Raw genomic sequence first — 14,139 nt, 5'->3', positions numbered from 1 at the left:
GACCCGAGCAGATTCCGAAAGCCGAATACTTAGGGGGGGGGGGGAGGTAATCAAGATATAAATAAATGTAACAACTTTCAAGGCCTATATTACATAAAAGTAATCTACAGCTTGGACACATCTCCTTTGCTTTGGAATATGTTTTAGCCTGAACACTTTGAACCTGAATTCACAAGCAGTTTTGGTCATGAAAAAGGCACTGACCAAAGGGCATCACTTTAATAATCCCTGGAAGAAATGCCTGCAGGAAGACATGACTGTGTTTCTTTCACCCAAACTGCACTACAGCATGAATGCAGTTTGACACTGCATTAACTGCCATGGCTCCATCCTAGGGGATCCTGGGACTTATAGGGGGGTTGAGGCACCAGAACTCTGACAGAGAAGGCTAAATATCTCACAAAACTACAAAAGCCAGAATTCCATAGCATGAGCCATGACAATTAAAATGGTGTCAAACTGCATTATTTCTGCATTGTAGATGTAGCCATAGTAAGCCTGCTTTATGACTGAGTGGGCATCAAGCCAGCACACATGCAAGTATCACACTAACACAGGTAGAATTTTATTTGCTGAGGAACATCTGGTGTTTTAAAATAAAAATTTAAAGGATGTGAAAGGGTAAAATTAGTGATAAAAGATACAGCTTGTATTGCAAACATACATAACAATTAACATTACTTAACACAAGTGTATACTAGAGATATGAAAAGTATATCTATCCGACTGACTGAAATCAGTAGGATACTCCGCACCTGACATTTATTTTAAAAATGCAGCAACAGCAACTCCTAGTGGTACAATGTGGCTATTTTTCAGAATTAATTGGCAAAATTATTTAATTTCTCTGCTTTTGTGAATGGTGCCATGCAGCTAGAAGAGATAACACTACTATAGACATAAAATGGGCATGAGGATATGAAGAAAATGTATGATTATACAGCAAAGGTACTCAGGTCCTTGTAATTTTATTCTGATAATACCCTGCCCATCACCAAGTAAAGCTGGTGAACAAAAGGCAATTGTCTATTGCAGTAGACTTTATCCATCTGTGGGGGTTTGGTTCTGGAGGTCTCCCATGCTCTCCATTATGATGTGCCCATCATGTGCATGCACTGCCTTTGAATAATATGAGCCATGGCGAGCCATGGATATTCGAATCCATGGATCACTAGCCCACTGATGCAGCAGGCCCATTGTAAATTTAATCTTGGGTACCAGGTTTTTTGTTGGGAAAAAATGCCAGCATATGCTAGATATGTAGCAGAGTGTATGCTTTCTAAAACACAGTATATAGAATGGGTGAGATCTTTTTAAAATAAGGCTACAGCTACTGTAACAGGTAATTGTGAATTCCTACTTGGCATTAATGACACCACAGATAGTAAGGAACTTGTAAGTGACACCTGCAATCCAAGCCAGCAGAGACTTTAAAAAGTCATTTAGAAATATGTCACTTATTCGACCATTGTATATTTTTTATTTTTTTATTCACATATGGTATTATCCTGCCCTTCTCCTGATAACGGACTCAAGGTGGCTAACATTAAAAAAATACAGATTAATACTGTATAATTAATAAAAGTGTAAATATAAGTTATTTTAAAAGCAATCAAGCAGCTTGGAGTATAATCATTAAATCATTCTTATGAACTGCCTTGTGCATTTGTATGCAAAGGTTACTGTTTGTTGTATTTTAATTGAACCATCCATAGCTTGAAAATATTTTAACAAATTAAAAAAACACACACCTTGATTTGGCCATTTTATATAAGGGACACCACTGTATATAATGGGACTTTAGCATCCACGGATTTAGATATCCCTGGGTTTTCCTCAAACAAATCCCAGCAGATACCAAGGACCCACTGTATTGTATTTTCAGTTTTGTAGGGCACTGAGGGAATATATTGCTGGCCACCAATATACATGCATTCTTAAATAAAAATGGCTCTAGGCTTTCATCAACCTGCCTGTACAGTTTTAACAGGCTATGATGGAAGGGCTGACAATTCAGAGAATTTGTGCTAATAACCAATATAGATAGCTTATCTATACATTGTTTAATCTTTACCCAGTAAAGCTTTGCTGCATTTTCGACTTCCACTCATATAGTTTGGTTCCAGAATGCTACTCAGTATCAGATTCATTATATCATGAACCGGTACTTAGTTCATTTATGAAAGCCTGCGACAGTAGCCAAAAGATGTTAGTTTAATGCTGTGTGGACAGAAGATAGTCTTTGGAAATTGTGTGCACCATTAACAGCTACATGTCTACACCAGTTCCACAGGCAGCCATCACAATCTGTGTTTGGAAGGATAAGAACCTACTGATACTGTGGATTGGACATAGAGGTGACTGTGCATAATGGAGATGGGAAAAGCAGCCTGCCACCTTTTCAATCCTTCTTAAAATGCTCCATTGTCAGGGGACACTGGTGAATGAGAGATCTGAGGAGGAAGGTGCACTCATGCACTTATACCGAATTGACAGATTTACTGGATGAATTTCCGACTATTACATAATAGACGAGATGAAGTGGCATGCCAAAAGAATAAACTGATAACCTTTGGGTAAAAGTTAAATGACAATGTAAAGTGGCTTAAGGCAGTTGCACTTATTATAGTAGATTGAACACAACAGGCAAGATTCTTAGAAACCTCCATTTATTAATTTAACTGAAGCAGTCACTTCTTCAAAAGTACAATAAATTCCTCAAAAGCGTTGCCATGTTTTTACATCTAGACTTAATACTGTTCAGCTTTTACTCTGTTCAGACAAGTACTTACAGATCTTAGCTTTAAACATGTTGTCAGTGGTGATCATTGGGTTTAAAATGGGCATTGGTAACCACCACAAACATTTAAAGGAGCTGCCCCTGTCCTTATGTAAATTTCAAGTTGTGTCCAAGATTTATTTTCTTCTCTAGAACATTAAGCAATTACACTGAAATCAGAAACTCAACCTTTTTTAGCAAAGCATTATGATATTAGCACTAGAATTTATAACAGTGTTATTTTGAATGTCGCAGATTACAAGTTGAATGGATATTTAGAAGAGGACTAGTTACTATTACAAGATTTCGTACACAGGTATTTACTATCAATACAAAATGTTCTTCCCTGAATTCTAGTCTAGATTTTAACAAGGCACACATAAATTTGATTGAATTAGACTATCTAACAAAGTATTAGCCACCCCTTCCAAAGTTGCCTAGTTTTTCTTATCGAGGGGATGGGCTTTGAAGTTTTATATCCTTAAAAATTAGTTACAACTGAAGTACTTGAAATGCAGGGCTTTCAAAATCTTGGATACAGGATACAACAAAACTGTTCTGGTATGATTTTGATTCCTTTAGATTCCCGACGCAGGTGGGTAGAGCCCAGTGTTTGGGGAATTACCACTTGGTTTATGAAAATACGTTTCTTTGTACACAAACCAAGTATTTCCTCCCCACAGAATAACATTTAGTAAGCCAAAAACCTGCAAGTTAAAAATACAGTGTGTGCATTAATACGTTGCTGTTTCACAATGAAAAACAATCAGTTCTAAGGCGCTTCCCTACCAAGCACACTTTTCTTATATAGTTGACATTATTTGTCACTTTAAGAGGAGATAAACAGAAAACATGCAAATCTACAGCACTATACAAATACATAATAATAATTTATTTTTCTGGACACAAACACAAGTAGATATGAACAAGGAGTCTTATGGCACATTATCAACATTTAATACACCACAGGCCTTTATAGACCCATTCCTAATTAACAGTAAGGCCTAAATCCAATTTAATGCTAGCTGAGTAAAAATTACTACTAGTACAACTGGGTTGTATTATACCTATGTGCAAGTGGTTCATACCCTTCAACATTGTTGTTGTATTCCTTCAAGTTGTTTCTGACTTATGGCAACCCTAAGGCTCATGCTGTTTTCTTGGCAAGGTTTATTCAGAGGTGGTTTGCCACTGTCTTCTTCTGAGACTGAGAAAGAACGTCACCCAGTGGGTTTCGTGAAACTTGCACAAGGTCACCCAATGGGTTTCATTTGAGTCTAACACTCAAACCACTATGCCACACTTGCTCTCTTTCAACATTACAGAGATGAAAATGGGACACATGGTGACCAAACATCAGAGTGGAGTCAAGATGACAAAAGTTATTAATGAGAAATAACATATAAGTCTGGAGAGGCTGCAGCAGTTTGCTTTTGTCTGAGTCAACAGGGAAGGGAAAGATTATGCCCCCTCCTTTCCTCTCCTTCCACTGAGTTAACTGAGTGCAAACTACTTTTGTACTTTGAATTCAGTTTGCAGCAAGTAAGCAAGCTGAGGACAAACTTGGGAAAGTGGAAGGTGGAAAAAGAAACTGGTAATTTTTTAAACCAGCTGAAAAAGCAGAGTGGTGGATGATTAATCAGGACCTTCCCTGTCAAATTGGGGTAGTTGGATGGTATGGTTTGTCCTGATGAAACTCTTTGTGTTGTTTGTCCTATGGGGCAATGTGTCTAAAGAAAGCATTTCAGAGCACATTCAAAAACACACTGAGGAGGTTCTACTCTCAAATCTCCCAAATCATGCCTAGAATGGTACCATGTTACTACTTCTTGATTATCAACTCAGCTCATAATACATCTCAGCACTCAAGTTCTAATATACATACCACAGAGACATTCAGACTTCCCATGGAACTAACAGAACCAAATACACAGGAGGATCCAGATACTTTGCAAGCAGCAATTTCTTCCATAATGTATGGGCCAGTTGAAATTTTGATGTCAACAAGGGCCTTTGCCCAGGCAGCAGTACTAACCAGCCATAGAAAGACAGCGGTAAGACTGAAGGCATAGTCCTGTAGAGAGAGTCAAGTTACTAATTCATCAGCACAAAATAAGGCTTTCAGAATGAAAGAACAGTTAACAATTTACTATCATTTGACACATAAAGCTACTAAAATGAAGACTACTTCAATATTTCTCTGTATTGTCATTGAATGTTTTACTACAGCTTTATTTAATATAAAACATTATTCATCTCTAAGACAGAAATAAAGTGAACAGCTTTGATAATCTTGGTGAATAATACTTTTACAAAATAGTTATCCTGGTAGAATCATTAGTAATCATCATCAAATTGATCTGTACTCTCCCTTTCCTAATAAAAAGCTCATGGTAATTAATCTTGCTGTTGTTGTTAATTGCCTTCAGGTTGACCTGAAATAACGGCAACTCTGTGGATGAAACATCTCCAAGCTTCCCTTCCTCAACTGCTCTGCTCAGAGCCTGAAAGTTCAGGCCCATAATCTCCCTGATTTGAGTCTAACAGTCTGGCATGTGGTCTTCCTCTCTATTGCCTCTACTTTTCCTAGCATTATTGTCTTCTAATGAGTCATGCTGTCTCATGATATGAGCAAAGTACGACAGCCTCAATTTAGTCATCTTGCCTTCTAGAAGGAATACAGGCTTGATCTGTTCTAAGACCCATTTCTTTTGTCCCTTTAGCCATCCAAGTATCCTCAGCAGTCTTCTCCAGCACCATACCTCAAATGAGTTGATTTTCTTTTTATCCGCTTTCTTCACTGTCTAGCTCTCACACCCATACATGGTTTCAACAATCCTAATTTTAGTGCTAAGTGTTACAACTTCATACTTTAGGACTTGGTCTAGCTCTTTCATAAGCTGCCCTTCCTATTCCTAGTCTTCTTCTGATTCACTGATTGCAGTCTTCATTCTGATTGTTTGATCCAAGCTATGGGAAATCTTTTACTATTTCATTGTCCTCGTCATCTATGATGAACTCATGTAGATCTTCTGTAGACTAGTCACTTTAATGTTCAGCATTAAGCCTGCATTAGCACTTTCTTCTTTAACTTTCTTTAGTAATTGTTTCAAGTTTTTTTGTCTTCTGCTAGTAATATGGTGTCATCTGCATCTCTTACGTTGTTGATGTTCCTTCCTCCAGTCTTCATTCCTGCTTCCTCTGAGTCTAAGCCTGCTTTGTGTACAATATTTTCTGCATACGAGTTGGATAGGGTGATAGAATGCAGCATTGTCTGACCCCTTGACAATCAGATGTAGTGATACTCCCATTCGTTTAAGAGCATCCCACAGCTTTCTGTAGCCTCAAGCAGACAGGTGGCTTGGAACAGTCTCTGGCCTCTCCACCTGTGAGAACGCTCGGAGCAGTATGGGACCACAGCAACCAAATGCCATGGTCCACAACATACCTCCAGCAAGGTGCACTTCTTTGCACTCTTTTCGCAGCCAGGTTTGGGCTGCCTGAGGCGGCCATGGTGCAGCTTCAGCCTGATCTGAAGGCCACATCCCTGGATCAGCTCAAAGGTAGTGCTTTTGGCTGTCTGTTTTGGGCCTTCGATCTACACGGTCAAAGACTTTTGCTGTAGTCAATGAAACACATGCAGATCTTCTTCTGGAATTCCCTGATGCACTACATTATTCACTGCATGCTTGCAATATGATCCCGTGCTTCTTCCTTTCCTAAAACCAGATTGTATCTCTGGGATTTGTCACTCCAGACACAGCAGGAGTCTTTGCTGTAGAATTTTGAGCATGACTTTGTTTGTATGGGAAATCAGTGGAATGGTCCAGTAATGACTGCAATCTTTTGTGTCTCCTTTTTTGTGGATGAAAATGTATATTGATTGCTTCCAATCTATATGTCATTGTTTTGTTTTCCATATTTGTTGTAAAATGATTAACAATCTTACACTATGGATATTATCACACATGCTGTATCCCTGTCTTCTTCCCAATGGAAAATCCTGTCCTTGAAAAGCTGCAGGATAAGCCCAGTATACAGGCTGCATATGCCTGGCCATGGGAGAATGCAGTAAGACCTATCTATGTTAAACGTGCATATATCCTGTCAGGAATAAGAAGGGATATAGTGCATGTGATAATCTCCTACATTAAAAATACACATTACTTAAAGTCACAAATTTAAAAATAATTGAAATATGTATATAAAATGTTATTTTGCTGTTGTGTGCCTGCAAGTCATTTTTGACCTATGGCAACCCTAATAAAAACCTATCACAGGGATATCTTTGCAAGACTTGTTTAGAGGGGGTTTGATTTTGCCTTCCTCTGAGACAGAGAGCGTGACTTGCCCAAGGTCAATCAGTGGATTTCCTTGGTCTCCAGAGTACAACACTCAAATCACATCATGCTGACCCCATATGTCTAAAATTACAAGTATCTAACACCATAAATCACAAATATTTTCCAAACTACCATAGCTAATACACTGATGGACTCATATACAGTATATAAGGAAATTAACATTCAAATGGATTCTATAGCTAAGGAGTTATTTTCCTTCTGGCAGTTGGACTATTATTATCTATGCTGCTAACATTCTACTCTCTCCTAGAAACTCTCTCTCATATGAAGTGACTCCTTTACTAGAATACAGAATCTTGCTTCTTATCTGACATTTGTCAGATAAGATACCTTTAGATAGTTCTTGGAATTCACCCAGGAGAGTTAGATTTCACGGCTGAGTGGAGATCTGAATCCAAGTCTCCTCAGCCCAACCTCTGACACTCTAATCACTACAGCACAAAGTCTTATTCTAATGGTGCAGATGTATTAGAATTTATCCCTGTAATGATCTTACCAAAAGTTTCACTAATATAAAATGTATTCTCATTTCAGAATAAATTTAGCTTTAAATTTACCTTGCATCAGAGTAACAAAACCAATGACTTCAAGTTTCATAATGAATCAATTGGGGATGCGAAAGTGTCTGAACACATTCATTTTGATTAGAGCTTGTAAAATTAGCAAAATCTCTGTATACATTTAACAATGTCAATATAATCTGCACATAGAAGCTAAACAACATTTGATTTATGAAGTTTACTACTAAAGCTCTAAGTATCTATTGATTGAACCTTAAGACTGGTCAAAAGGCACCTTTCTTCTCTATTAGATTTTATGTTAATTGAAGAAACTTACTATAACTGGTAAAATGCCACCGCTCTGATATATGTGCATATAACCAAGGTACAGCAGAAGGGCAGCCATGCAGTACAAGAATATCACTACCCCCCATGCCACAAAGAACTGTGCAGAGGTAGAGAAATTGCCCACAAGGTGGAAGTCAGTCCAAGTGCCATTGCATCGGGTAGGATCTGGAGAACTAAATATAACTTTGTTCAGCCTAAAAAAGAAAATTCAAGAATTACAACAAGCATATCATTTAGTTATAATTTAAAAAGGGGGGGATAGCCTCCTCCAAAGTTAAAATTTTAGAATGATTCTGCAAGGCCTTTGAAGAAAACGAACTTACATTAAAAGCAGGAGTTCTACATTTTAAAACGAATCTTTGCATATTTTGTGCTTATTAATCGGCAATATATTTACTGCTCTAGGAAAACCTATCCAGCTAACTGAGTAATATCAAATAATTTTCAGCGTTACGGAAAACTGCTTGATCAAGCCACTGCTAGTGGGATATTAGTTAATACTGATGGCATACTACTAGGAAGATTTATGTAGAAATGTATTGAAAGCTCACCTGAAAGGGTAGGCAAAAGTAGCTGTTACTGTTCTGTTCACAAGTCCTATGCAGGAAACTAGAATTGTGGTCGTACCTTTATAGCTTCCACATGCAGCAAATCCAAACAGAGAAAAGAACTATATAGAAAAATACCAATTAATACATAGATTTAAATTCTGCCTGGAAAATTGAACAGCATGCAAGGAAAGGGTGGCTCATATCCGGCCCACGCTCGGCTGTAGATTTTTGTTTAAAACATATAGGTTAAAATGCTAGATATCTGCCACCATTTTCTTAAAGAAACTTTAACAATAGTAAATATTTGATGCCGTGGGACACATTCAAACTTTTCTCTAGTTTTTAAGCATGGGATACATCAATCAAATAACATTCAACTTTAAAAGTATCCTAAAGCTAACTGGCCATTTAGACTGGATTGCTGTTGGTGACTTATGTCAATTCCTAAATTTTAAAGAAGTTTAACTGGAGATTTTCTGCAAGGTCTGTGCCGGATGTTACGTGTTGAAGTTAATACTGTACTACAGAACTAAAATTAATGTTTTCTATAATTGAGTGTTGTTGGTTTTTTTTTTTAATTATGAGGTATACCATTAGGATATTTTTTTAAAAAATACAATGATTCAGTTAAAACAAACATTTTGACAAAACCCAGCTTTACACTGAGAAAGTATTGAAATCACACCAGGTCTAGCAAAAGCACCTTGGTTGCAGGAAAACAGTCAAAACATAGTCCATTTCTCTAGCAGAGGAGAGGGGCCTAGTATCTTTGGCCTAAAGAGGTTGCCCTTGTCCCAAACTTTGGACCTCTAGAGCTGCATCTGCACTGCAAAAATAATCTAGTTTATTATGCCTAGACATTCATGTCAAGGGACTACCTTTACCTTTACCTTTACACCACTTTAACTACCCAGGCTTAATGCTAGGGAACTCTAGGAATTGTAGTTTTGTGAGCTATTTAGCCTTCTCTGTTAGGGAGCTCTGATGCCACAACAAACTACAATTCACAGGATTCCCTACCACTGACCCACAGCAATTAAAGCCGTGCCAAACCAGATTATTTCTGAAGTGTGGATGCAGCCTAGGTTATTTTGGATTCCTAGAAGTCCCAGCCAGCTTGGCCAACAGTCAGATACTTTTGGGTGTCCAAAATGCCTGGAAGAGCAAAGTTTTGGAAAGACCAAAGAAGGCCCCTTTTTTGGGAAGCCCAACACAACCACCGGGCTCTTTAGCACAGCTTTGCCTTCCCTCTCTTGCAAAATAACCCCATGATGGAGAGAGCAACCACCATCCCCATGTTAAGAGACACTCACCCACTCAATAACCTTGAGGAAAGCCAGGGGCTCCTTGAGTGGGCTAAGGTCAAGGTGGAAGTCACTCATTTTCTGTTGGAGGGAAAACAAAAGTTAGCAAGGGAAGGGAAGAGCACACACTAGGGCTCCAGAGGCACTTTGGTGGGGATCACAGGAGGAAGGGACAATGGCTGCCTTCCCTGGTCCCCAAGTAATGTCTCTCTGGGCTCCTGGCTTGGCCTGCTTCTCCCTACAAGCCTCTAAATGCTCTCAGGCTCCGCCCACATAGCTCTGGCAATGGAACCACCTTTATTTCATTCCCCAACTGCCATCTCACAACAGGCCTCAGCTGTGGCTGCTCTAGTATTTTTTTGGACTTCAGCTCCCAGAAGCCTCAGCCAACTTGACAATGGTTTGGGATTCTGGGAGCTGAAGTCCAAAACACCTGGAGGGCCAGAGTTTGGACATCATTGCTCTAGACCTTATAAGGGCCTCATGGAATCACTCCTAAGTGCTTATGGTCACACTGCAGGGCTAATCCACTCTAACACCACTTTAACTGTCGTGGTGTCATCCTATGGGATCCTGGGATCTGTAGTTCGTTGTGGGCCCAGAGCTCAAGGGAACTTTCATTCCCCAACTGCCATCTCAGCTGTGACTGCTCTACCTCCCTAAAAGACCGTTTAAGGGAATCACTCCTAAGTGTTGATGGCCACACTGTAGGATTAATGCAGTTTGACACCACTTTAACTGTCATGGTGGCATCCTATGGGATCCTGGAATTTGTAGTTCATTGTGGCCCCAGAGCTCAAGGGAACCTTTATTTCATTCCCTAACTGCCATCTCACAATAGGCCTCAGCTGATGGCCACACTGCAGGTTTAATCCACTCTGACACCACTTTAACTGTCATGGTGTCGTCCTATGGGATTCTGGGATTTGTAGTTTGTTGTGGCCCCAGATTTCAAGGGAATTTTCATTCCCCAACTGCCATCTCGCAATAGGCCTCAGCTGTGGCTGGTCTAGCTCCCTCAAAGACCCTATAAGGGCTTAATGGAATCACTATTAAGTGCTCATGGCCGCATTGCAGAGTTAAACCAGTTTGACACCACTTTAACTGTCATGGCGCTGTCCTATGGGATCCTGGGATTTGTAGTTCACCTTTATTTCTCTCATTCCCCAACTGCTATCTCACAATAGGCCTAAGCTGTGGTTGCCCTAGATCCTATAAGGACCTCATGGAATCACTCTTAAGTGCTGATGGCCACACTGCAGGGTTAATTCAGTTTGACATCACTTTAACTGTCAAGGTGCCACCATATAGGATCCTGGGATATGTGGTTAATTGTGGCCCCAGAGCTCAAGGGAACCAACTTTACTTCATTTCCCAACTGCCACCTTACAATAGGTCTCAGCTGTGTCTGCTCTACCTCCCCCAAAGACCCTATAAGGGCCTCATGGAATTGCCCCTACGTGCTGATGGCCACGCTGCAGGATTAATCCAGTTTGACACCACTTTAACTGTCATGGCGTCATCCTATGGGATTTTGGGATTTGTAGTTTGCTGTGGCCCTCTCTGATTTTTTAGGCTGCCTCTTTTTCCTGGACATGCTCTACATTTCAACCTTCTGTCCAGGAGAAATTCCAAAATGTCCTCCAGCATGAATTTAATATTTATATGAGTGTTTTTAGCTTTTCTGTTGTAAGGTCCCACTTTTTTCCCATAAATGTCCTACATTTTGCAGTGCCTTGCCATCCTTTGCAGTTAGGACATCTGGTAGCTCTGGTTGCACCTGCACTACGGGAATAATCCAGCTCAACACCATTTTTAAACTGTCATGGCTCAAAGGCTATGGAACTCTGGCAATTGTAGTTTGTTGTGGCATCAGGGCTCTCTGACAGAGAAAGCAAAATGTCTCTCAAAACTACAATTCCCGGAATTCCATAGCATTGAGTTAAAGAGGTGTCAAATTGGATTATTTCTGCAGTGCAGACAAGGTGACCAGACGCCCTCCTTTCCCAGGACACATCCTACACTTCAAACTTCTGTCCAGGAGGAATTTGAAAATGTCTTCCATTTTGAGCATGACTAAGGAAGAGGAATTTGTATTTATAGTAGTGTTTTAAGCTTTTCTTTTGGTGATGTTCTACATTTTTCTCAAATGCCATACACTTTGGGGTGCCTTGTCCTCCTTTGCGGTTATGACATCTGAGTGTGGACGTGACCAGATAAAGCTCAATATCTCACAAAACTACATATCCCAAAATCCCATAGCGTGGAGCCAGGGCAGTTAAAGCAGTGTCAAACTGCATTAATTCTGCAATGAGGATGCAGCCTAGCTCCACACTGTTTTGACCAATATACTCAGCAAACTCAGCCCTGGTAAGTTCCCTGCTACAGGGCATGCATAGTTTGAAATGGTGGGATGCTGAGAGGACTTATAGACCCCCCAGATGTTGCTGGACAGCATCCCCCCTTCCCCATTGACTATGGTGGTGAGAGCCAGAAGCCAACAACATCAGAAAACATAGCTCAGAAAGAAACTTTTCAGTCTAGACTACAACTCCCCGAATGCCCCAGCCAACATGAGAGCTATAGCTCCCAAACCAAAGCTCTGGCCTGCAAGAACACAAGTTGCCCACCTGAGTTTGGGATGGGATCTTGTGGAACTGAAACTTCAGATGTTGAACTGAAAATCCCAGCATCCCTCTTCATTGCAGTACAATCACATTTAACGGATTGCAGGACTCCAAAAATTGGAGTCCTCCAAGTGTTGAACTGAAACTCCCACCATCCCATTTGTTTCAACAGATCCACTCCAAGGATAGAAAAAGTTGGAATAACCCACATTTTACTGTGATGTAAAATTTACTCTGGAGAGGCAGTAACTGTCATATATTGAGAGAAGTACCCAGATTGTTGGGGGCAATTAGCTTACAGTTGTAAACCGCTTAGACACTGTTAGTTCAGTATGAAGCGGTATATAAATGAACCTGTTTTTGTTTTGTTTATGGGCAGTTTTAAATGTTAAGACTAGTAAATGCCCACATAAAAGTGAACATGAGCCAACATCTCCCACCCTCATTGAAAGAGCTGATGAGCCAAGAAAATGGCCCTGCTGCTGTAAAATGGAAGGATATATTTATGTCTTTTATTAAAGGATGTAGTTTCTGACTTACCTGCATGATTTAAGATTATTATGCTACAAGGGGGTGAGAAATGATTTCCAGTCCCTGGAATCCTGTCCATAGGAGATGAGGCTGACCCTCTCTCTGCATTCCTTTCATCAGCAAAGTCCTTTTCATTCAGACAGTTTTGTAATTATCAATTAGTGACAGCAAGCCTTTTATGCAGTATATGTGCTGGATTGTTAATTTTACTGTGTTTTTAAAAAATGATTTTACATTTAAAAAAATTAATGGTATTTTAATGAGATGGTTCTGTAATTGCGTTTTAACTTTTTTATCCTTTTTTAAAAAGCTAATTTGGTTCTAGCATTGTAAGATGCCTTGGGCCCCACCTTGGGAGAAAAGTGGCATGTTCATTCAATCAATCAGCCTATCCATTATTTTGGTAAGACACTTGAACACTTAAAATGATGGACAGCAGAGATACTACTTTCACGAGCTGCATCTGCACTGCCCAAGTAATGCAATTCCACACCACTTTAACTGCCGGGACCCAGTGCTATGGCATTCTAGGATTTGTAGCTTGTTGTGGCACCTCAGCTCTCTGACAGAGAAGGCTAAATGTCTCACAAAATTACAGATCCCAAAATTATATAGCATTGAGCTATGGGAGTTAAAGTGGTGTCAAACTGCATTACGTCTGCAGTGCAGATGCAGTCACAGAGACAGGACATCCCAGCAGATCAGGATAGGCAATTTGGTTACCAGGTATCTGCTGCTGGTACCAGGAGCCCAGCAAGTGCCAAGAATGCAAAAAAGCAAAACAAAACTTCAAAACAAAAACACACACTAGCAAAATAAAAACATTAAAAAAATAAATCTGAAGGAGATCAGAAATCCACCTCTGTTTTGACAAATGGTTATTTTTGACAGCAGTGAGGAGGCCTTGTCCAGAGTGACCAGATGTCCTAACCACAAAGGAGGCCACGGCACTGCAAAATGTAGGACATTCATGGAAAATGTAGGATATTACAACAGAATAGCTAAGAACACTAAGTATAGTATTCATACTTCTTCACCATGCTCGAAATGGAAGACATTTTGGAATTCCTCCAAGGCTGAAATGTAGGACATGCCATGGAAAGGGAAGACATCTGATCACCCTGGCCTTGTTACT

General features: G+C 39.8%; 1 protein-coding gene across 8 annotated transcripts; it reads right to left on the bottom strand.

The window, feature by feature from the left end:
- Positions 1-2,652: 2,652 nt before the first annotated feature.
- Positions 2,653-12,554, bottom strand: SYPL1 (synaptophysin like 1). 8 transcript variants are annotated; one of them, XM_042468956.1, is made up of 6 exons: positions 12,477-12,554; positions 9,856-9,927; positions 8,543-8,661; positions 7,981-8,185; positions 4,665-4,853; positions 2,653-3,486 (listed from the first exon to the last, which is right to left on the bottom strand). In XM_042468956.1, the coding sequence occupies exons 1-6, from the start codon at positions 12,537-12,539 to the stop codon at positions 3,358-3,360; spliced, it is 777 nt and encodes a 258-aa protein (XP_042324890.1). In that variant the 5' UTR covers positions 12,540-12,554; the 3' UTR covers positions 2,653-3,357. The 8 variants fall into 8 exon arrangements, with proteins under 8 accessions (XP_042324890.1, XP_042324897.1, XP_042324889.1 ...); XM_042468963.1 differs by lacking the exon at positions 12,477-12,554 and adding an exon at positions 12,005-12,011; XM_042468955.1 differs by lacking the exon at positions 12,477-12,554 and adding an exon at positions 11,570-11,680.
- Positions 12,555-14,139: the final 1,585 nt, after the last annotated feature.

The sequence above is a fragment of the Sceloporus undulatus genome, chromosome 5 (genome assembly GCF_019175285.1).
Source record: "Sceloporus undulatus isolate JIND9_A2432 ecotype Alabama chromosome 5, SceUnd_v1.1, whole genome shotgun sequence".
Taxonomy (NCBI): Eukaryota; Metazoa; Chordata; class Lepidosauria; order Squamata; family Phrynosomatidae; genus Sceloporus; species Sceloporus undulatus.
The sequence above is the reverse complement of the archived record's forward strand: the minus strand, read 5'-3'. Positions and strand labels throughout refer to the sequence as shown.

What these genes read in the sequence shown, in the direction of transcription:
- SYPL1 (XM_042468955.1), bottom strand. Translation starts at nt 11,659, where the DNA reads ATGGTGTTGAGCTGGATTATTCCCGTAGTGCAGGTGCAACCAGAGCTA. An exon ending in ACTTTTGCCTACCCTTTCAG is followed by an intron (nt 8,186 to 8,542) that starts GTGAGCTTTCAA and finishes TTTCTTTTTTAG; the next exon opens with GCTGAACAAAGTTATATTTA. An exon ending in GTGGCATTTTACCAGTTATA is followed by an intron (nt 4,854 to 7,980) that starts GTAAGTTTCTTC and finishes CTCTCTCTACAG; the next exon opens with GACTATGCCTTCAGTCTTAC.